We start from the raw sequence: 25,072 nt of genomic DNA, 5'->3' as shown, positions 1-25,072 counted from the left end.
GAGCGACCGACCGGCCGGCCGGCAAAGCCGTCTGCAGCAGACTTGGCAAATTATGTGGCGCAGGATACAACAAAACAGGTACGCGCGCTCTCGCTCTCGCTCTCGCTCTTTGCGCTACGCAAGGTGTGAGGCCGCTTTACGTGACACGCATGCCGAAGCGGAAAATCAATACGACAATTGCTTGCATTGCTACAGATAAACCCATTAGAAAGAGAGAAAGAGAGAGTGAGAGAGCGAGAGAGTTGCAACTTCAATTGTGTGTTTGCTAACAAATGTTAGCAATCAAGTTGCCGCCGCCCTACGCAAGCTCAAAATACATTTTGATTGATTTCTCGGCTTATGCTCTGACCCATTAAGCCCCAACTCTAATATGTATATAGGCCTTGCTACCACTAAAAACGCAAGGCTTATTAATATTTAATGACCATTGGGCCGGCTGCCTTTGCTTCAATTAACTTTATGGCCCGCCCAACTCAAAGCGCAGCGCACATTGCATTCAAAATCAAAAGCAATTTGAAATTGTATTAGAATTTAGTTGGCTCAAACTCAATTCAAGAACTTTTAGCTTCGAATTTGTTTGCTTCAGCAAAATACGCACCAAGTTTCGTTGCGACCCAATTGCGAAAAGTGCATCTGGCTATTGATTCCGCAGAATTCGTGCCAATTGCCAGGCAATTACACATGTTCAATATGCAATTAGACAGATTGGTCAGCAACGTTAGCAACTTCATGCCACATGTGGCAGCAGTGGCAGCAGTGGCAGCAGCTATCTGGGCTGGGTACGTTGCAGTTCGATTTGCGATTTGGCTGCATCATTAGTTTACATAGAGAGCGACGAACAGAGGCTGGAGGCCGGAGGCTGCGACTGCCAACTGAGCATTGCTGACTGTTTATATTGGCCGCATTTGCTGTGCTAAAATTTTAACTGTGTTTACACAGTCGCTGCAAGCAGTTTGCTGACTGACTGACTGACTGACTGTGAAGTTTATTGGCCCTTAAATCGAGGCCAAATGACAATTACATTTGCAACTATAAAATGTAATGCTCATTTAAATTTTTAAACATTTGCTCGCATTAATAATTTGGCGCTGACCGGAAATGCCTTTGGCCACAAAATGAAATTACACTGCGCGCATGTCTGTGGCAACACAGTATATAACGTATATATATGTATACAGTTATGTACATAACTGAATTTCAGACAGGATCTAGCGCAGGTCAAATTGCAAGCGCAAGCTTTTGCCTTTTTTTATTCCCATTAATATGCAAGTAGCTAAACTAACACACACACACACACACGCATACATAGAGAGCAGTAAAGTTGGCAGTAAAGTTGCAACGTTGCACGCCACATTATGTGGCATATACATATATATTAGCTGAGCTTATGTATTTGGCCCACACTGCTCGTTGCATCGTTGCCAAAGTTAAAGCTTTGAGCTCAACAAAAGTTTTGGCAAAAAGTGCATATTTCAATTTTAGCTATTTACACTAATTATGCATTTGAATTGCTTTAATTCTGTAATTCTAAACATATTAAAGTGTATGCTATAGTCAAGCAGCAATATATGAATTTTAACTGTTTACACTATTTATGAATTTAAATTGCTTTTTACTGTTTGATCAATGCTAATTATTAAGTCTAATTCTACAAATATAAAAGTGTATGCTATAGTCGAGCAGCATGTTATATTATTAAATAATATAGCAATATTTTAATGTGAGCTTTAGCGTTATTTTTGGCTGAATACATAAAATTTACTTATGAATAAAAAATTTGTTTTGAATTAAAATGCAGCTATTTAAAATTTTAAAGTGTGTACTTTAGTTTCAACTTTTAAATAACTGCATTTAAATTCAAAAAAGTGTATACTTTAGTTAGACATATATTTTTTATTGTGCATTGCAATAATTTTCAAGTGCTTTATAAATTCTGTAAAGTGTATACTTTGGTCAGACACGCTGCTGCACACATAGAAACCGTTATATAGTTGCACTGTGGGCGTTTATATACAAAATGCCAACTAAATATTGATGTAGCTTGTCGTAGGTCATGGAACTCTTGCCTTTGTATGTATTTTTTTGAAAACTGTGCTACATGCACACACACACACACACACATGTAGACATTATGTGCATGTGTGTGTGTGTGGCAAGCATTGGAATTGCAAAAACTACTACTACAAGCATTTAAGTTTGTGTGTACGCTCGGGGTTAGCTCTAAGGGTTGACTGACAATATATATGTATATATATATATCAATATCAAGTGCAGAGGCTACAGTTTGAAATTAAAGTCTAAGCACTCACCTCTTGTATCGTATTTTCGGGCTTTTTGGTTGACATATTTAGAAAACGCTCCTGCGACTGACAGAACTTTTCAGTCTTCTTATCAAACTTCTTTTTGTTCTCCTTAACGCCGCCGATTTGTTTCTTGCGAAAATCCTCCAGCGACTCTATAATATGCTTGTCGGCAAGCGTAAGCTGCAAATATGTTGGGTAAATATAAAGAAATACATAGTTAAAAGTCAGTTAACTTGCCATTTTATCGCGTTCATCCTCAATGGTGCCGATGATGTTGCCAAAGCGCTTGAGGCTCTCGCAGATGACATTCTCGTCATCGGTCTGAGCAGTGCCGATGCACTCAAAGTTGAAGTCGTTGAGTAGAATGGCCAATTGTTTCATTCGTGTGGACAGCACTGTAAACAGGAGAGTTGCAAATGCAAAGTTAAAATGCAATCAAATCAAAGCGCCATTGTTATCAGACTCTGTAGTAAAGTGTGCGGCGCACAAAGGTTTCATAGTTCGCTTATATATAGACGCTATAGCTGTCGACTGTGCCTTGTCCTTTGTGTGCTTTCTCTTCACAACAGCAATTCAGAGCTTTTGGCACTTTCTTTTCGCATGAGCATTTATTCCAGGATCTTCAGCCTTTAAGTTATCACACCTATCGCTCTCTCACTCTTAGTCGCAATTACAAGCCCAAAATAAAAACTAAAGCATAAATTCTACGCCAGTCCAGCCTACCAAGTTGCCTTGTCAGATTTTTTCTTCTGATGAGCCATATAGCAGTTTTTAATAGCGTCGTCGTCGTTTTGATTAAAAACCATAAAAAAAAAGTTTAATAAGCCATAAACCAAATGACGGGGGCCGCCCAGACGGCCCAGACTATTTAGCTGCTGGTTTTTGTTTCTTGCCTTGTCTTTTATTATTTCTTTCTTTCATTCGTAGCTGCTGCTGCCGCATTTAAAAAACTTCTAAACTTTCTTTGCTGTCTTTGATTGGAATTCATTTCGATTCCAATTTGTAGGTGAAAGTTTTATAGTTTTATATAATATACACTTTGCTTTCTAGTCAGTCAGCCAGCCGATCAGGCAGGCCAGCGCTTTATTATTCTAATTCGTAATTATTGTTGTTATTGTTTTTAGTTGCTTTTGTTGTCATGTAAATAAATTCAAGGTCGCAGTTTGTGGCATTGTTAAAACGCAAATATGGCAATAAAAGCAAACACAATGCATACCCTATAAACAGCAACAATTAAAAAGAACTTAGCGCAATGCGTAATTGTTTAATATCTAACAACTGGGTAACTGCAAGTCGAGCATTTTATTTTTATTATTGCATAAGTCTCTAATGTGCATCCATGCGTAGCTGTTGAGAGATCTACATACGAGACTCCAACTATATATGTAGTTAAATAAATTGTTAAAACACGCAACGCATTTGTTATTGTTTTACATTTTTGCTGTTGTTACGTTACGTTACAAACGCTTAACCGAATTTGTCTCTGTCTTATGCAGCTACTAATTTGTTAATAACGTTTTACATATGCGTAATCATTTTATGATTTGATAATTATTCGCTTCACATGCGTGTGTTAATTTAATTTAATAGCCATTTTGCCACTTAACACAATTTACGCTTTTTACTTGACTTTAAAAATTCCCAACAACTTGCGGTGAAATTAGCCAAAAAAGAAACTTATGCATTAAAGTTTAAACGAAAAAAAACAGCAACTTGTTTTCAGCAGCAGCGTTATCTAAAGTTCTTTTGTATGTGTGTGTGTGTGTGTGTACTATGGGTGATTTGCGCAATTACTCTGCTTCATATTTATAAAAAGCTATAAATGATAAAAGAAATAATCATATTGATTGATTCAGTTTCGTTGCAGTTGTGAAAAGCTAATTATGCCAATAATAATAGCGCATAAGCATCATTTATTATGGACTAACTTGCTTAAACTAGCTGCATCGATTAATTGCTAGTAAATATATATATATTTATTATGCTGGCGGACAGTCATTCCCACTGCTTGCTTAACCTGCCGACAGTTCAGACACAACTGACCTGCCAGTGGCCTCGCTTAGCATCAGCCTCACAACTCACACACACATTTGAATGCAAGAATAGAAGCTGAGAGCGCAAGCCACGCAGAACTCAGAGAGCGAGAGCGACAATTGCTTCTAATCAGCCCACGCGTAAGCAGCGCTGCTCTGCTGCTCGCGTCGCGATCGAGAGTAAAGCGTCGCTGCTGCTGCTTTGCATTGTACGTTGGGGTTGGGAGCTTCGTTTTGACTGCAGTTAGACTGCGCTGCCGCGCTCACTCTCTCTCTCTCTCTCTCGCTCTCTAACAGCATTGAAGCTACGCGCATGTTTGCATTGATTATTGCCTTTAGCTAATTTATTTATTTGCAGTGCATAAATTAGTAGCACGCCTAATCGATATTAAAGCATAAATTCTATAGTGCATTTAACTGTAAATCAAAATCAAAGCGTAGAAGAGACAAGCTGGGCCAATTAGCACGCATGCTTGAATGGCTTTCAATTGGCTTTGTAATTAGTTAACTGAGTTACAAGCTAATGAATCCTGAAGTATGTCAGCTCATCACTGACTGCACTGGACTTGAATTGAATTGAAATGCCAAAAGTCCCACATACAACAGATTTAAATATAGGTCAACGCACAGAATTTTTAGCATACGCAGCCCAAGAGTAACAACAAATAAAAACGAGGCGTATACAAGAGTTGCATACCCTGTAAAGTTTGAAATAAAAGCAAGCTTAGCAAATAGCTAAATGAATAAAGTAATAAATTCAACAATTTGTAATTTAAGCAATGCATATACCCGACTTGCAACATTTTGTGGCTGCCACACACACACACGCGCGCCACAAATTACTGCGTCTTTGACTTTCAGCTTATTCTGTTTCCTTTTCTGTTGCGCATGCGCAGCCGCCGCCGCCGCCGTCGCTGCTGCTGCTGCTGCTGGCGTTGGCGTCTTTGGTCTTTGGTCGCCCCAACAGCTTTTAGCGCTCTTGGGCTCTTTATTTTTGCTTCATTTTTATTTTGCTTTCTGACTCTTTTTATTCGCCTTTTTTTGTTGTTTTGCTGCTGAACAAATCTTTCGACATGGCTAAGGTCATTTCTCTTATTTTGGCCTACATTTAGCTTATGTGCTTTTTTTTTCTTTCTGCCTGTGCGTCCGTCCGTCTGTCCGTGTGTGTGTTTTGTTGCACGCTTTTGGCAAATGTAGCCCCAGCTACATTTATGGCAGCTTTTATTTCATTTTTTTTTTTATGACATCAGAGAGATTCTGTGCTCGAGACTTGAGCGTTGATTAATTGCATAATTTCAGTTTAAATTACACAAATCATAAAGTAAAATTATTTATTTAAGCATACGCCCCATCAAGTAAATGCAATATTTCGCTCTCTCTCTCTCTATGTCTATCTCTTTCAGCTTAATATGGGCACCAAGCCCATTAATTTCAGCGCATTTATCGCAATCACGCACACAGACGCAGAAATTAATGTCCAGAGTCCAAGAGCAAATGGAAATTGAAGCATTGTGGGGATTTTTTGCTTAATCAGAGCGCTCGATTAGGTTTTATCAATGCTAAAGCATTGCAAATAATTCTAATTATAATGCGATTTGTTTAGCAACAAATAGCAGGCAGATAAATGTAATAAAAGAGCTAATAATTGATAACAGAACAAGCGCACGGTCGCTCTTCTAAGCGATTCTCACAAAGTTAAGCATAATAAAAAATGTTTTTAAATTGTTATTTAAATAGAATTTCAATTGCTTTAACTGCTTTTGCCAAACCAAACTATAGCATAAACTGTTATGTTATATAATTCTAAATTGCTACAATATTATAGCAGCTTTAATTATAATTCATGCAAATTGTGCGCATAATTTAAATGGCAAATTGCTGTGCATAATACGCATTTATTTATAATAAATGCAATTTTAATTGTAATTTTCTTTAATTTGATTGCATGTCGTTCGAAAATTGATGTTGGCCAACGCCCCCCAGCCCCCACGCCACTGGCAGAGCGACAGAGAGAGAGAGAGAGAGAGAGAGAGAGAGAGAGAGAGCAGCAATTCGTTATGTTTCGAGTGCATTATGCGCATTTTGTTTATTTGTTGTGATTTTCATTCGCAGTTAGTCGCGTGTTTTCTTTTGCGGCTGCGCTTAACGCATCGCTGCGTTGTCTTCTGCTTCTTCTTCTTCCTCTTGTTCATTGTTGTTGTCAACGCTGTCTGATAAACCGTTAGCCGCTTTCTTAGCTGCTGCTATGTTTTTAACGCCGTCGCCGTCGCAGTCGCCAACAGCTCCACACCCTACTCGACGCGCTGCTCTCAGCTGTCCCTGGGGGCTGGCAGTCAGTCAGTCAGTCTGTCCGTCTGTCAGTTTGTCAGTCTGGCAGGCAGGCAGGCAGACCCAACTTTCTGCAACGCCAGCCAAGTCCAACGTCAACGTCATTGTAATTTGTCAAACGCCATGCGGCGTTTTATGGAATGCACACACACTAACACACACACACACACACACGCACACACACACTAGTGTGTGCCTCAAGCCGCAGCAGCAGCACTAAAACAAAAACGAAGCAAACCTTGCAATAAAGCAAAAAGAAAAACAACAACAATAAGTTTAGCGGTACCTTAATGCAAAAAGGGGCGTTGCCGCGCTGCCAAAGTGATTATGAAAAATGCACAACACGCGCAGCATCAACAACAACAACAACAACAATGCAACAACATAAATTAGCCCGCAAAAGAAACGAAGAGCTGAGCAAAGTCGAAGGCGCAAGGGTTTTGAGCTTGGGTTTGGGTTTGGGTTCGGGTTAAATATCCTTATGATCGATACGCAGTTGAATTTTGTGGCGCAGACGTCAATACAAATTACTTTTCAAATTATTCAAAATTAGCAAAGGGGTATATATATGTATTAAATTCAAATTAATACAGCTTAGCAAAGTTGAATTTCTGCAGCACTTTAAAAAGCGCGTGAGTCTGAAATTTCAATTTGCTAAATTGCAGTAACTAAATTCAATTCAATTAGCCCATGCTTAAGCAATTATTTATATATTCAATTGCTTAAATAATATCAAATATATTAAGAGTTATAACAATAGCTTACAAATTTAATCGTTTCAAAAAAAAAAAATACTGTCATTTATTGCTATAAATTCATTTAAATACAATTCGCGCACTCATAATTATGAGGCTCAAGTAATATACAGGCCCCTCCCACCCACACACACTTGAAATAATTCTATGCGAGGCATGTTGACAGTAGCAACAACAAAAGCAACAACAACAACAATCATAGACAAGCCAATGGACAATTGTAAAGTTTCATTGAACTTCTGTTTTAAGTTATTTCGCTCGTAATGTTTGCGGTCAAACGCAAAGACTATCTTTAGCTTTACCGCTAGCCCGAACGGCATATACATATATATAAGTATCTATGTGTGTGTGTGTAAATCACAAGTGCACAACATGTCAAAATAATAAACGAAAATAACTTGTCACTTCTTTTGCTGCCTGCCTAGGCGCAGAGTGAAAAGAGCGACAGTTAGACAAATAGACAAATGGACAGCCAGCTAGGCAGATAGATGAATTGGGCAAACAGACAGACAGACAGACAGACAAACAGTGGGCGTCAGCAAAGGGGTGGGGTGTGGGGCTGCCCGCATGATGTTCAATATGTCATTGCTCCCAATCTCTCTCGCTCTTGTTCTTGCTCTCTCTCTCTCTCTCTCTCTTACGCTTTAGCTGGCGCTTGTAAAATTGTAGCCTATATTTGATTTGTTGTTGTTCTTTGTTTATTTGTTGCGTTTGATTGACGCGCGTGTAACTTGACACTCAAAAAATAGAAAATAAAAAATTACAGATTATGCTTTGGTGTTTGTCATAAAAATGCTCAATATTTGTTTAATAATCATAAGCGCGCCACTAATGAATGAAAAGCTAACGGTGCTGCTGTAATCTACTTACATTATTGCTCATTTTCCACTCACACACACACACACACACACACACGAAAAGTAGAAGCAGCGAAAGAAGAAGAAATAAAACTAGTAAAAAACACGAAAAAAATTTAATGAACTTTTCATTTTGTGCTTAAGAACTTTTAATTGGATTTACCTATAAAACGTCAGAGAGCTCGAGCCGTGTACAATTGATGAAAATTGTTGTTGTTGTTGTCGTTGTTGTTGTTGTTGGAGAGCTCGCTTGCTCTAATTGGTTACGTCTACCTGCGATTTGAGGCCAAGCGAAAGAGCAAACATGTTGGCTGGGGAGGGGGGCATAGCTAATTAGGCGCAATTAACTGTAGCTCAGCCCACAAGAACTTGCAAGCGACAAAGGTCAAATCAACGAGCAGCAGCCGCAGTCGCAGCCGCAGCCGCAGCCAGCGCAATTGTTAGATTCAAGATAAACGCAGCCAAATCAGCCGTATAATTAGATCGGCAAGTCTAATTAACATTGCCAGCTTAGATTAATTACTGCAGATGCATCTGCGATGCGAGTTGGAAATTGAAAATAAAAAGTAGCACACAATATATAAAAATTGCGCTAGTGCAAAATAGGGACATATATATAAATAATATGCAGTGAGAGGGGGCGCAGGGGGAGGCCTGTGTGTTGGTTCAGTGCGAATCAATGGGGCGTATGCTTGTTATATTTATTGGTTCCGTATAAATACATTGCGCTCAACTTGTTGGCTACTTAATTTTTATAATTGCCGCACACTTGGCTCATGACGACAGCAGCTCGATCTACATTTGCGCTGCTGCTGCTGCTGCTGCTGCTGATGGGTAGCAACTCATCATCAGTGTCAGTTGCGAGTGACGCGAGAAGACATAGACACAATAGTGGGCGTGGGCGTGGGCCTTGCAGCAATTGTGGGTGGAAAGTGTTGGGCTGTCACTGAATTGTCAAGCACTGACAGCAGAGTCAGCTAAAGATACCCAAAGCAATTGCAAACAAACAAGCAGAGGCAAGCGAAAGTGCGAGAGCAGCGAAGAGAGAGAGAGAGAGAGAGAGATTTATGTTAAATAATTGTACGCATAGTGTACTGTACAGTAAACACACGCTTTATACAATTGTTTATTAATCAAACTCTGCGTAAATTTTGAATTCGAATTGGAATTCGAATTTGCGAGCTCTTACTGTAGCTACATCTCTTTTTGTATCTGCAAGATATCTGGCACATTGTATATATTATCATTGTCTGACTGTTTCCGTTATGTGCGCCCCCAAACGCTTTTGAACTAAGCTGAACTGAAGGTTGAAGGTGTGGGCAGCAGCAAAGAATGAGAGCAGAGCCAGTTGATTGAATGAAATGGGCGGCGACTCTTGGGGGGGTGCAACGAGTACAATAATAAATGTTGCCTTAAGTATAAGTGCACTGCTAAATGCTTATTAGTAACTGTATAATATATAAGCGGGGCACACACCTTCGACTTCTTTAGCTCTGCTGTGCAGTTGCCACACTCAACTCAATTAAAATGTGTCATGCTGACTCTCTTGGTTCGGTGGGGTGTGGTGGGGTGTGGTGGGGTGGGGTGGGGTGTGCTGCTGCTGCTGACAACTATGCAAACTATAATGAAGTGCAGCTGATTAGGTCATGCATGATGGCAAAATGGCCAACGACTCTGCCAACAATTTGCGCTGCCAATGACCCAAGTCGGGCAACGAACGCAGCAACCAACAACAACAACAACAACAACAGCAACAGCAAACAATTCCATTGAGCAACTGCCATTGACATTGCCCGGCGCATTGCGTAAAATTGCAAAACTGCAAAGCGAAATCAAATCAGGCGCTGCCAACGTCGCAGTCGCAGTCGCTGCCGCTGCCGCCGCAAGCTGCATTTTTATTTTGCAAGCGAATGTCAAAGCCACCACAGCGAACTGCACTGCACTGCACTCAACTCCCCACTCCCCACCACACACAGCCTAGACACAAACCTGCAGGCAAACGAGTCGTCAAGCCATTGAAGCGGCCAGTTTTGTTAGTTTAGACACTGCCCCCCACACCCCCCTAAAATACACCACACCCCACACACTGTGGGGGCTTTAATACTTATGTTAGTTTCAAATGCGTCAATGTGGAAAATCGTTTTCGATTACAAAGCGATCAGCATAACGCGCGAGAGTGAGATAGCAATAGCGGCAGTAATTTTATATATTTCACATGCTTTTGTAGTTCAGCGTAAATCAAATTTTAAGCAATATGCTGCTTTGCTTTAGTAAAATTAGACTTAACATTTGAACTGCTGTCTAAAATTTATAGCTGTGTCTATATATTAATTATATTTACAACTAAACGCTTTGTTAAATCAATTTGCATAATTTTGCTACAAATTATTGTTAAATATATTTGTTTATAAATATATGTGCAAGCGTATGGTACATAGAAACTTGTAAGCAAATAAAAGTGAAAATAGTTAAGTTATCAACTAATTGTTGTTGTTGTTGTTAACGCTTAATTTGAATATTTAACAAAAGAGACAAGAAAAACACACACAACAAGCAAATAAAAAGTCAAATAAAAAAAAAACAACAAATTAAGCATATAAATGTGTGTGTGTGTGTGTGTGTGTGTGTGTGTGTGTGTGTGTGTGCAACGCATAAAATTAACTTGCGCTTTTTATTCACCCATTTGCTTTCTCAAACTCTTGAGGCATGCCACGCTTGTAGTAGCTGGAGGGGGGCGGAAGGGGGGAACGGGCGCTGCTGCTGCTGCAGACCGAAGACGACGCTGTGGCCTCCATTGACGGGTTGCGCGCCACTTTGACATTTGCACACATGACCGCACTGAACTGTTGACTGTCGTTGTTGCCGCTGCCGCTGCCGCTGCCGCTGCCTCCGTTTACCGTTAGCTTTTGTATCTTGTAAGTTGCAAAAAGTATTTGCATTTGCGCTTTGTTTGCACAACTCCCAACTGACTGACTCATTGTCCGTTTTGTTAATAATAAAAAGTATGCTAAGCTAACATTAACTCTGCTTCAATATAAATAAAACAAATAATAAAACAAACTCTGCTAGCAAAATCAAAACTTTGCGCAGGCTTCAATTTAAATATAAGCAAATTTATATAAAAATATAAAATAACTTTGGCAGGCTTCAATTTAAATATAAATAATTATTGCAAAATTCAATCAAAGCCAAAACTTTGGCAAGCTGCAATTTAAATATAAATAAATTTATATAATTTTTTTTTTGCATTGTGTTTGCTTTAGCGCTTTTTGCTTTTTACTTTGCATTTGCCATTTCATTTCAGTTTTTGCAATTAGACGGCCATTTTCATTCATAATTGCCACATGACACGCATAAGTGGCTCGATCTCTGTCTTTGCACAGACTGCGGGGGCAACAGGGAGGGGAGGGGGCAACGCCAACTGTAGCTCATCATTGGCCAAAACCTTATTATGATCATTAGCAGCGGCGTCTGCTCGTCCGTCCGTCCGTTCGTCTGTCTGTCTAACTTTAAGTGAGCGCAAATTAGTTTGTAGCTGTAGCTTTTGAATTCGCAGCGTTCTAACTTATTAATTATAATTATTACGATTGCATTTGCTTTGCTTTAATTGAATAAAATTATATATATTTATTGTTTGTTGTTGTTGTTGTTGTTGCTGTTTATTTGTTTACAGCCCCAATAGTGTCGGCAGCGCTGAACTGAACTGAAGGCTGTGGATGGCTCAATTAGAGCGTCTCTATTCAAAGGAAGTTCCAGCGCATAGAAAATTGAGTTTTTTATAGCCTTTTGGCCAAGGCTGAGCGAGCGAGCGAGCGAGCGAGGCCAGGCCAATTCCCAAGCGTTTGATGGGGGCTAATGATGAAGCCACGCAGGCAGGTCCATGGCCAAAGCCAAAGACAAGACAAGTTGCAAAAATTAATTGCGAATAAGGCAACAACAATAAGCAGGTGAAGTGCCACTTGTTGAAGCTTTTGGGGGAGGGGGGTGGTTGGCAGTTGCATGAGTTATATTGCATATCAAAACATACACTGCAAGAAAATAAAGCGCTTAGATTTTTGTATTTGCTTAAAGCAAAATTGTTGTATTGTTAGCAATATATTATAAACAAATGTGTATACGGTATATATTAAGCTATTTATATTTTGTTAAACTAACTGCATAAATTATATAACTCATAGTTTAATAAATACTTGTTACTGCAATTAAATTTAATTAAATGAAATACGCATTTGCATTTTGCGCAGTGTGCGTTTCTCTCAGTGCTTATGCGACCCTCTGGCCGCCCTTTTATTGGCGTCGTGGTGGGAAACTGAAATCCAAGACACTAGTCCAATGTTTTCTATTGTTTAAAGTTGTTGCGACTTTGCTGCATGTTAATTAACAATTGCAACTCACACGACATACAAAACACACACACACACAGACACACACATAGACAAAGCGCAACACACTTAAAAGCCACACAACGCAGTTTTGTTGTTTTGTACATTGAACTTTAAATTGGCCGCCATACAAACAAAATAAGAAAAGAAAAAAAAAAAACAATTTGAACGCACGTCGCTTGTAGCCAAATGTTGCAGCCTGACTGTGGCAACTTGCAACACATGCTGACTAGCCAGACATGAAACATTCGCAACGCTTTTACGTATTTCGTAAAAAGCAGCAACAACAACAACAACAACAACAAAAGAAATTGTTGTAAGTGGCAAGTGGTAAAATGTAAGTGAAAATTAGCTTGTAATTTTCGAAAAGCAGGAAAACAAACAAAATCAATTAAAAAATATAAAAAACAACAACAACAATTGCGTAAAAAACAATTCGAACGAACAGACAGCAAAACTGAAATTCAAAACTGCAACTAATGATGGCAACGCATTTGAAATGCATTTGAAACAAAGCAAACAGGCTTTAAAATATTTCAAACTATATAGTAGTAGTATATAGCATATTATATAGTAGAGTATATAGTAGTATTAATTGTTTGTTAGCTCAGCTAAATTATAATTTGAACTATTGCTCACTTTTGCTGTTAAAAGTTAGAGCTATGAACAAGTTTATATTATTAGCAAATATGACTCACAATATTTAAGCCAAAAATTGGCAAACAAATTGCCATAAATGAAGCTAAAGCTGTAGCTAATATTTGTCAAACTAATTTAATTAATTCAGCATATTTTATGTTAACGAACAAAGCTTGAGTTTGATTTTGAATTTAAATAGAATTTGCGCACTTCTATATATATTTACTTATATTTTATTAAATGTATATATATTATATCGCTTAGAAAATTGCGCAACGCAATTATTTGACATTAAAACAAACGTTGCTGTCAAAATTTAATTATGCATTTCAACTATTTGGACTTTCACTTTTTGATACAAAGCTGCTGCCGCTTAGAAGTCGTTTCTATATAGCTGCATATATAGCTTATATAGCAAGCTGAGATCAGCGTCAATTTATTGCATATAATGCTATATATGTCTGTCTGTCTGTCTGTCGCTTTCAAGTGAGCGAGAGACTCAGAGACTGAAATGAAATGAAGACGCGCCGCATCATTTGCATGCAAACGGCGTGCAAAATGTCTGGAATTTCTTGAATTGTCTGCATATATACACCATATATATAAATAAATATATATGTGCTAGTGCCTAGTGCATTGACTTGGCCAATAAAGCGTCAATGCGTTTTTTAGCTAACAAGTTTGCTAGAGAGCGAGCGAGCGAGTTGAGCGTCTGTTTTATTTATCTTACATATGTTTTCTAGTTTCTATAGCTTATCAGCTGAATTCTTGTCAGCCGACTTAGTCATTATATATAGACATGTGTGTGTATATATTTTATTATTATGTTTAGCATTTGTGTTTGCTTATCAGCAGCGGCAGCGGCAGCGGCAGCGGCAGCGTCTGGCTCTGACTCAAAGTTAAGATACGCATAAAAAGCAGAAAATATTAATAACAAAAGAAATTACTGGCAGCTTAGCATGCGCCTGCCATATGTTTGCAACAAAAGCAAATTGTTATTGTTATTGTTATTGTTGCTTAAAAACAAATTCATTTTTACTTCAATTCATTGTAATTCATTTTTCGCATACCGAAATAACAAAATGCCAAGAACAGTTTCAAGTTTTAAAGTTTCAGATTTTTTACATAATTCTTTTTTATTTTTTTTTGCCTTGAGTTTTTAGCCTTTTTTCTTATAAATAGCAAATGTTTATGCGATTAATGTGGATTTAATTGCGTATTGTAATATAGCAAGTAAACAAATAAACAGAGAGGGAGAGCGCGAGAGCGAGAGAGCGAGCACTGTAGCCAATTTCGCTTTTTTCCCGTCAAATCTGGCTGTTTTCGAAGCTTCAGCTGCAGCTAAATTTTCTAAATTCTAGGATTTTAAAATATGTGTTTGGATTTTGTTCGCTTTTTTTTATTTTAGCAAGTTTCAAATTTTTTTATAACCTTTCTGAAATTTCGGTTTGATGACTAAGCAACGAATTTTTCTCAGGTTCCCCATTCCCCATTTATTCACTTAAATCACCAGCAGCTTTTTAACTTTTTTTCGCCTAGGGCTTCGTTTTTTTTTTACGTTTCTTCAAGTCAAAATTAGCTTTTTTTTTCCTAATCAAAAGTTGGCAACACTGAGCGCGAGGGCCAAAAAACTGGCGACAATGTGAGGCGAGCGGGCGGATTGGCGGGGGCATGGCTGACAACCTGTTGATCTCTTGTTGTTTTTTACTTAGCAAACAAATAAATACACACACACACACACACGCAGCTTAGGCGCACATGTGGCATGCTAATTATTTTGTTGTTATTGCCATTTGCAAATGACTAAAATGTCAAGAGAGAAGCGAAACAAACAAAAGTTTCAATTGGTACAAAATATTTAAATAAATGCCAGACGCTTAAAGTTATAAACAAATTACTTTAAATATACTTGCTGTGAATTAAACAAACCGTCAAATTGCTTACCTGCAATGAAAGAAGAAAATAATATAATTAATAATTTATTTTTATAAATAAATGAGTAGCTAATTTATAACAAAATGCAACAAACGCATTTCAAGTGCTAACTATGACTCAATAAACGTTAATTTCTCACTCTCTCTCTCGCTATCTCGCTCTCTCACTCACTGCTAAGCAAAACGACCTTGACAATGCCGTATTTACAATAAATACTTAAAGCAATTTCAAAAACGGCAACAATTTATTTTATTTTATATACATTTTGTTTTTGCTCTGTTGATAATTGCAAACAAAATAAATAAAAAGCAACAACAATTGATATGCCTTATATGCATAATAGTGTGTGCATGTGTGTGTGTGTGCAAGTTGTTTGTCTGCGTCACCGGATGTTCAAACAAAATGAAAACAAACAACAACAACAAAATTGCCAAGTGCCAACTGCTGATATTGATGCCCATAAAAAAAAAAAATACAGCAAACAAAACACAAATTTGTGAGCTACATTTATGGCCAACAGCCGCCGCCGCCGCTGCCGCCGTTAAGCAGAATTTTGTTAACAAGCCAAGTGTGCTTATCTCTAAGCAGTTATCCTGCTCTGTCCCGCTCTCTCGCTCTCGCTCTCACTCGAGCGTGTAGCAAGTGAAAGATAATACAAAAAGGAAACCTGCCTTGAAGCAGCAACAACAACAACAGCAACAGCTGCTGCTGCTGCTGCTGCAACTGCTGCTTAAAATATTCTTTGTATGTTGCCCCATCAGTTTGGCAAGTTTATTGTTTAAGCAACAAGTAAACAAAATCAGCAGCAGCCGTTTCGAAAGAAAGTAAGAAATTGTCGAAAATGAAGCAACAAGTGTGCAACACCAACTTTAATATACACTTTGACTTATCAGCAAAAGTGAATTAATTACTAAGTTATGCATTAATCTAAGTTTACTCAACTTAGGTGTAATTTATTTTACATTTTTTTTGTGTAATGAGTAAAAAAAAATTTTAAAAAAAATAAGCAAATTGCTTTGAGCTTTGGATAACAAATTTGCTTGCTCTAGTGTGTCTATGTCAACTCCCTGATCAGCAATATATATGGCTACACATATTTGCACAACTTCTTAAGAGAGGAGACCTAAAAAATCGAATATTTTTGCTTTAAATTGTTCCTCAAATATTCAAGAATGACAACAAAAAGTTTCCCGAATATTTATTCTGAAAACAAAAACTTTGAAGCGCATTTTCTCCGCTTGCATTTTTTACATTTTTACTGAATTTGCGTACACGATTAAAAAAAACTACAACATTTTGAAATGGATTTTAACTCAATTTGTAGAAAATTTATTAATCTTTCATAAAAACCTACAAAATTTCAGAAAAAATAAAATTTTTTCTTTCAAGCTGCACAACTTTTGCAATTTTTGAAAATTTTTAAATTTTATAGGTTCATATAGAAGAAGCACAAATTTCTATTAATAATGCAATATCATTTCGTGTGCGCATTCAATACAATAATATAAAAAAAAAATAGGTTGAGCTAACTTAATTTTTTTCCATTTTTAGGCCTTCTAATTAGGACTCCCCCCAATGCGCTTTGCCATTTTGTCAAAGTGTATAAAAGCAAAAAGTGAGTAGCAAACAAAATGCAGCCGCTTGAGTTTGTTTGCATGTATTTGTTTGTTTGTGTGTGTGTGTGTGTTTGCATTAGAGATCGATTGCCATGAGTCATGAACAACAATTGCAGTCAGGCTATTAAAAATGCATTAAAACATTTTTTTTTTTTCAGCTACTGCAATTAAAATTTAAGCAAAAAGCAGTTTTTTATCTTTAAGTTTATATAAAAGCTGCACTAACTACAGCGTCTACTTTAGTCGTTTATGCTTTGTATTTTTTTGTTGTTTTTTTTACTGTTCGCTTGATCAACCTTTGCAAATGACCCAAATTTAGCGCAATATTCGTTTCGTTTCGATTTCGTTTTCTTGATTTCGACTTTGACTTGATTTTTTTTTGTTTCGATTTCATTTTCAACTTGGGCGCACTTGTCGTCGCTGCAATTGTTTTTGTTTTTGTTTTTGTTTTTATTATTGTTGGTTCTGTTACAGTTTTTCACTTCTTGTAACTAATTGAAAGTTAATTTATGCATTAATGCAACTGTGAAATCTAAAGAAATGCAAAATAAATGCGCTTTGAATTTTAAATTGTTCGCGGCGGTTTTTTCGGTACTTTTACTTTTATGTATTTCAATTTCATTTGCAATTATTTATGTTTGGTCAAGCTGCCCTTCAATTTGCGGTTATGCACCTGCAATTTCAGTTGCTGGTTCAGGCCAGATTTCACCTGAAATGCTGCATTTGGATAATAAACAAAAGCGAATTGTTTAACAACAAGCAAAGGCAAAGTTTCAAAAGTTGCCATAAAACTGTAACGAACTTTTTTTTTTGTGTTTGAGCGCTCATAAAATTTAAACTAATAAAGCTAATGTAATAATATTTTTAATATAAATAAATTTATGTAATTGCAAATAAAGCAAAAATGAAAAATAAATAAAACAACAACAATTATATTCATTTAAACATACAAAAAAAATGCATATAATATTATTTTATATGTAGTTACTAAATTATTAGTTCAATTTTGACTATTTATTTTCAAATATGCAATTTAGCTATTTTTAAATTTGTTAGTGCTTAGCTTAATTAAATTTAAGCTTTATATGGACAAGTTTGACTAAATCAGTTGACATTACAGACAGACTTAACTATATATATATAATATATAAGCTTTAGCTTTATATAGTGCTGACCAAACAAACAACGCCCATACACAAATATTGTAGCTGTGTGTGTGTGTGTGTGTGTTTGCAACAAATGGCCAAGGATTTATCCAAGTGTGTGTGTGTGTGTGTGTGTGGCAAACAGATAAACATTAATCTTAATGCTTAGGCCAAGTGCAGCAGCAAAGTTTTGACTGCCAATTGTTATTATTTTTAACAATTGATTGTTATAATCTCTCATACGTAAAGTCATGGGCATTATTATTTTTTTTTTTCGCTATACGCCGTGACATCAGCCGCGTTGTCCATTGCCCAAACTAGGGCAAACCCAAAACGACTTTGCTGATCAACAATAACAACAAAACTTTAATGTGTGTGTGCAGTCGAGCACCAAACGTAGTAATGTTAACCAAAAAAAAAAAAACAAAAAATATATATAGACAGCACATAGTTGAGCTCATATATATATAAATTTATTAGTCAGTGAGTTTGTTACTAGCGCCAAATGAGATCATTAACTATAAAGTTATAAAACTGAAGTTCAAAAACACACGAAAAGAATGCAGCAGTAGTCTCTGTATATATATTCACTATATATATTTTTATTTTGGCACAATGTGATGAAAAGAATGCCGCCCCACTAAAAGCAATCTAAGTATAAAGAAAGCAGCAACAGACACTCGACTCGACTCGACTCGCTCGCATATTGGAAAAAATTTCAAAACAAAAGCAAAAGCGCTCAAGATGCTGAAAAAAGAATTTCCGCAGCGTCTAAAACGAAAAAAACCATTTGGTCAACGAGCTGCTGCTGCTGCTGCTGCACAGTGGTTGAAAAATGTATTAAAATAATGTAAACAAATAATTTTTTTTGAAGTTTAAGTTTGTTAGTAAAGCATTTATTGAGCTGCTTTGTATGAGCAGCAATAGCAAATATATAAAATTAATTTTTGACAATTTTTTGTACCACTGTGCGCTGCTGCTGCTGATAGCTCTGCACACGCCCTATGGGGCAGCTACGAATACTACTGAGGGGCTGGCTAAGTTGCGTGCCTCGTGCTTTGATTCAGTTGCTACTGATACTTCTGCTGCTTCTTCTTCTGCTGCTTGCCACTCACACATTTTGCGCCAAATTTTAGTTGCAGCAGCGTCGCATCTTTTTAATATAGTTTTCAGTTTTTGCTTTTATAGCCACTTTATACCCTAGAAAACGCAGCAAAAAAAATCAAAAGGGTATGCAGCACTAATTTAAGCAATTTATTTATTTTAATTTGTAGCTTATCATTGAAAATTCATTTGTATTGCTCTAATATTTATAAACATAAAAACTATTTATAACTTGGACTGCAAATTAATTAATTTGAACGCGCCCACTCTTAAATTTTGATGTTTTGAAATTCCTAACTAAGCCGCTTTTAATCTCAGTGTATTTGGTAAACATAACATATCAACATTTGATATATGTAGCTATTAAAAATGATTTCAATTTGAGTTGAATTTTGAGCTTTAAGTACGCCAAAGAAAACAAAAAAAAAAAAAATGGCACAAAGAAAAAAATTTGTTGCTAAAGCTAAAAATGTTTATGTTTTTTTATTGTGCGGAAATTTGGCCAGCTAAATTTTTGTGTGTTTAGGTTTGCTGCGCTTGTGTGTGTGTGTGTGTGTTTGTTATAATTTTTTGAAGGCCGCAAGTTTAGCAAACGTTGCGTTACTTAAATTAAGTGCTAATTGTTAAGGCACTAAAATTAAATTTATATTGTTTTATTTGTGCGCATTAGCGCACCAAAAATAAAAAATACAAAAAAGCCAAAAATGACGTCAATTAGCCAATTGCAACTTTAAGCAACTTTGAAACTTGTGCTGTTGCCTCCTATTAGAAAACATGTGTATTGTTTAAACTTTGTGCCCCGTTAGTTGACTCAAGGCAGTTGTTGATAAGCTGCGATATATACATATATATATGCCATATATATATGATAAATTGCATGAATCATGCAACTGCGTTTCCATCTATAAAGCCACCAACTATGTAGCAAGACTTATAAATTAATAAAGAAATCCACTTTAGCTGCAGATAAGACAACCAACCAACACACACACACACATATATAATTATTATAGATAATGCTATATATATGTACTGCTTTTTATACAGAAATAGTTGCTGATAAATCCGCAACACGCATGCAGCAGCAGCAGCAAATAAAAAACACAAAGACAAAACATAAATACTCGAAATGAAATGAAACAACAACAACAAAAAAATGTGAAAACTTTGCATTTTGTGCAGCGGCACGTTTTGAGATAAAAAGCAGTAAATACAACAATAAGAAAGTTGGGCAGGGGCGCGGGCGTGTTGCACCCACTGTAAGATGCTGCATGTATGTGCGATTATCACACACACACACACACACACACATACATATATGAAATTTCTAAGCTTGTATGTGTGCGTAGTTCGTGATGAAAAACATGCTGAGCAATAAATAAGAAAAATAAAATACAGACGTTGCTTTTATATAAAAGTTGAGCAGCAATTTCTTATTATATAAATAAAATAAATAAAGAAATAAATTGTATAAATAATGTATTTAATAATAAATACAAAATAGTATTTTTAGTAATGAAATGTTCTGCTAAAAAGCAAAAAGTTTATATAAACTCATATAGTTGGCATCTAGTCTTACCTGTCGATAATATATCGATAAATCTAACTAAAAACACTGCAGTTTACCTTAGTACAACGCCTTAGCTATCGATAACATATCGATAAATTCAATCTAAGCACTACTGCTTAGCTTATCAATCAATTGACACTTCAGCTCAGCATTGCCAACAATCCAATCGTACTCATCAATCAATATATCATTCAAAAATTCATCAATTAGCGCAGCTAACTGTGCTCAAAGCTATATTACTGTTATAATTTCCAATTTTCAATTGTTCATTTTTGTTGCTAAAAATTGTGATTTATTTATAAGTTTAGAGATTTGATTGCATTTGCGTCAGCGAGCAAAGCGTCGCGCCCTTTATCGGCATATTTCAAAATTCAAAATTCAAGTTTGTTTGCTTATACTATTATATACATATATATATTGTATTGTATTGTATTGTATTGTTGTTTTTATTTTTGATATTGTTTTCAATTTGCCAAGTGCTGAAACATTCATTCATTGGCACGAACTGCACGCATCTGTTGTTTGCCTTAAGAGCAAGCAGCTGAGGGGGGTGGGGGCAGGGGGCGTGGCTATATCATAAGTATTTACCATTGTATTCATAATTAATAAAAATATTTCCATACCAAAAACTGCTACAAATTTAGAAATTTGTGAAGCCAACAAAAGCACAAAGTGTGCGAGTGAGACAGCGCTATAGTTAAAAGTATTTAGCTTACAACATGTGAAGTTGTAAAGAGATTCCCAGAGATTTCTGATTTAGCTGCATGTGATTGTGTCTGTGTGTGTGTGCGGAAATGTTTTTAGTTATGTTTACAAGCAAATTGTTTTAACATTTTTTTGGGTTTGTCAAAAATTTAAGTTTCAAATGCAGCAAAAGTTACAACTTTACTTTAAGTCTACGGCGACTATTGTTTAAAACCTTTGTTCAACAATTTTCTGCGAATTGAGTTAGCTTCATTCACATGTCATAATTAGTAATTGTAACAACAACAACAACAACAATAACAATAATAATATGTCACTGCAATTTTTGTGCAATAAATTCAACTTAATTGTTTAATTCAATGCACACGCATGGCGCTTTTATTTATTTGTTTATGGCCACGCCTCTAAACGATTAACAAATATTTTATGCGTTTTAATTGCAACAAATCGGCTTAAGCGCTCGACGTCGCATGCCACACGGACAGTTATTTTGGGTGTGCCCCAAGCCAAGGACAAGCCAAAGCCAAAGGGTTTTCAGCCGATGTCAATGACATTAAAGCTGAGAGCAATAAAAATATATAAAGAAAAAAAAAGGGTTTATCATTGAAACTAACACAGAAACTGAAGCTGTCTGCGCATTGTTTGCTGCAAGGCGTGGGGGGGGGAGGGGTGCGGGGGGAACAACAGGTCGTCGCTTGTTATTTAGCTTTTAATATTTATGAGCCAATGCGGCGCTTTTTGGCTGCTGCCAATGCTTGTTGGATATTGTATGACGACGATGACTAAGACAAGAGCTGAGCCACAATGATGAAGAAGAAGAAGAAGCAGAAGATGCTGCTGCTGCTGCTGTTGATGATCATCAGCTTTTCATCACGTAGTTGTTGCTGCTTTTGGCAGGTGAAGGCGACTCTAGGCTCATCTCTCTCTCTCTCTCTTTCGCTCTTTGTTTTGCTGCTTTCTTAAGCTTTGTTTGCCGCTTGTTCGTCTGTCTGTCCAAAGTATTTGTCACTTTCACATTAAGCGCTTTTGTTGTTGTTGTTGCTGTTGCATTGCAGCTCTCGATTTCGATTTGTTGCATTTGCTTTTTTTTTTTTTTAGTTTTTTTCGTACAGTTGCATTTAATTAGAAAATCTTTAATAAGCTATTTAAATTTTGAAATCGTTTTCACTTTCGTATTTTTCACTTGCAGCAATTGTTGGATTTAGAATGTAAAGAAAGTTGAGACATGTCTCAAAATAATAAACTTAACTTTCAAATAAAACAAAACAGCGCTAACAACATTAACGACTCGTCATATATGTAGTTTATATATTCAACAATGTAATTGTAATTTTAAGACATTGCAGCAATTTTGCATAGTGCAGAATTTTTAGTTTGCTCAGGTCATTCAACTTTTAAAGCTGCAGACATCAGCAATTAATGCTTAGAATCAAAGTCAAATAGCAATCAACTTTGCTCTAGCAAGTAAAATAGTAGTAAAGCATAAAATAGTAGTAGTAAAAATAGTAGCAACGCATAAAAAGCAATTAATACAATTTTTTACTGCATTTTGCATTAAATTAAATCTAATGCTTGTTGCTTTAAACTTTGCATGAAAGAAAGTGTGCAAACAATTCGTTTTATTTAAATAAGAACTACGCTTTATATTGATTCGCATTCATTTGGCGTCTTTTGGCTTTTGGTTTACAATTGCTGTTAACGCAATTTGTGTTGGCCAACTTCAACAAAGTGACTGCTGGTCGACGACAACAACAAAATATATAAATTACTTTACTTTTCAGTAGTCTGCGAAATTTGCGCTGTTTTTTTTTCTAACTTAAGATTATACAATCTTATCTTAAAATACATATACATATATTTATTTAGCTTGGGCACTAACAATAAGTGCGACAGTTTTTTAGTCATATGAGTAAAGCGTTGAATTCTTTGTTGTTGTTGTTGCTGGTTTTTTGTTATTAGAATCATAAATAATGCTGCCGTAAGGCAAATGAAACTTTAAGCTTTCAGAAATTCGATAAGTGCAAAAATTAAATACGCTCAAGTATTTGCAAACATATATGTATGTGTGTGTGTGTGTGTCTACAAATCGTTTGAGCAAATATTTAAATTGACTTTTGTAGCAACAGAATATTTTGCATTTTTTTTTTTTGCGATAACAACAGCTTTTGAAGACTGAAGACTGCAGCCAGCGGTAGACTGCGATAAGTCGCTACACACACACACACATACAATAAGTGCTTTAGTGTGTGTGTGTGTGTGTGAGATGATCAAGTGCTTATTGAGCAGACGTCAAACAAAATTCGCAAGTGAATCCCAAGGCGGCGGCACTTGTAAGCCGCTGAGCGATTGATAATAATACCCTCATTGAGCGATTGTGTTATCGATGGGCAACGATAAGTTAACGATATTAATCAGTTTATGAGTTGGCTGTTTACTGATATTAATTGGGCTGGGTTTTACAATAGGCTGGGGTGGGGGCTATTAAAAAAGTTGATATATTGATATTTAGTCTGCGCTTTTATCGAAAACGATTGCGGCTCAAAACGCTTGTCATGCATATTAATTGTTATCGATAACAGTTTATTTGCATTATTTAACTTTCTTTTGAGCAGCAGCAGCACAAAATAAACTTCTTCATGTACTCGCTCTCTCTCTCTCTCTCTCTCTTTCTTTCTCTTTTGCACACATGTGAAAAAAATGAAGCAATTTTGAAAGCCAGCAAGACTTTTAAGCAAATAAACAAAATCAGCTTTGCGTGTCTGTCGTGCACTTTAAATAGCTGCTCCCAAAAAATTAAAAAAAAAAAAGAAGCCACATACAAATAAAATAAAAAGTAAAGGGAGCGTGTGGGGGGGGGCACAACAATTTTAAAAAGCAAGCAGGCGTGGGCAATAAAAGCGCAGAAATAAATCTGGCATAAATTGCTAAATGGTTAAAAGTTAAAATACACTTGCATATAAACAACAAAAAAAAAAAAGCATAACAAACAAACATAAAGAACAATATTCAAGTGTTTACAATGGCGAGAGCTTGTTGTCAAGTTTTTTTTTTCCAAGAACTGGGTTTCTATGCTAGCGAGCCACAAAACGAAATGAAAAGCTGGGAAACACACACACACACACACATGCAACTAGTTAAAAGCTAAATGCCTGATTAGCTTTTCAAAAATTATGCGTTGCATTTTTACACTAAGCTCAAGTATTAGTTAACATTATTAGTAGTTGCTAGAACTCAAGCTGATCGCTTTTCAAAAACCACAAACAAAACCAATTTGTTGGGCTGCCGCGCCGTCAGCAAATGCAAATGCCAGGGGCTGCGGCTGCGAAGGGGGCGACGGCGCTTTGTTAAAAAGGGCGTTTTGCTTGTCAATCAACATGCAACGCCACTTCTATGGCTTATCTAAAGCAGCTAACGCGCCGCTAATCGATCACTGTGTGTGTGTGTCTCAGTGTTTACGCGTGTGTGTGTTTGTGTGTAGTGCTGACAGACTTAAAAGAGAAAGAGCGCGCTAGCGAGAGAGTGAGAGTAATGAAGCATGTGCTTTACTCTCTGCCTGATAAGCCGCAGCATTTTTTTTTTTTCAAGAAACAGGTTTTTGACCATGCGGGGAGGGCAGCGCATAGGGCGGGCGGCAAACGATTTCTCAAAAAAGTCAGCAGCAGCAGCTGAAGAAGAAGAAGAAGCAGAAAATCAAATGATT

The 25,072-nt window shown here is 36.6% G+C and overlaps 1 protein-coding gene across 2 annotated transcripts in view; it reads right to left on the bottom strand.

Moving 5' to 3' along the window:
• LOC108606787 (rho GTPase-activating protein 26) overlaps nucleotides 1-25,072 on the bottom strand; it is a 36,464-nt gene that overhangs the window by 8,301 nt on the left and 3,091 nt on the right. For both annotated transcript variants that reach the window (XM_017997227.2, XM_017997228.2), the window contains exons 2-3: nucleotides 2,541-2,698; nucleotides 2,310-2,483 (exon numbers count right to left, since the gene is read on the bottom strand). In XM_017997227.2, coding sequence (XP_017852716.1) covers nucleotides 2,310-2,483; nucleotides 2,541-2,698 — 332 coding nt within the window. The remainder of the gene's footprint in view (nucleotides 1-2,309; nucleotides 2,484-2,540; nucleotides 2,699-25,072) is intronic.

This window comes from Drosophila busckii, chromosome X, assembly GCF_011750605.1.
Source record: "Drosophila busckii strain San Diego stock center, stock number 13000-0081.31 chromosome X, ASM1175060v1, whole genome shotgun sequence".
NCBI classification, from domain to species: Eukaryota; Metazoa; Arthropoda; class Insecta; order Diptera; family Drosophilidae; genus Drosophila; species Drosophila busckii.
Note: the sequence above shows the minus strand (reverse complement) of the source record. Positions and strands in the feature narration are given on the sequence as shown.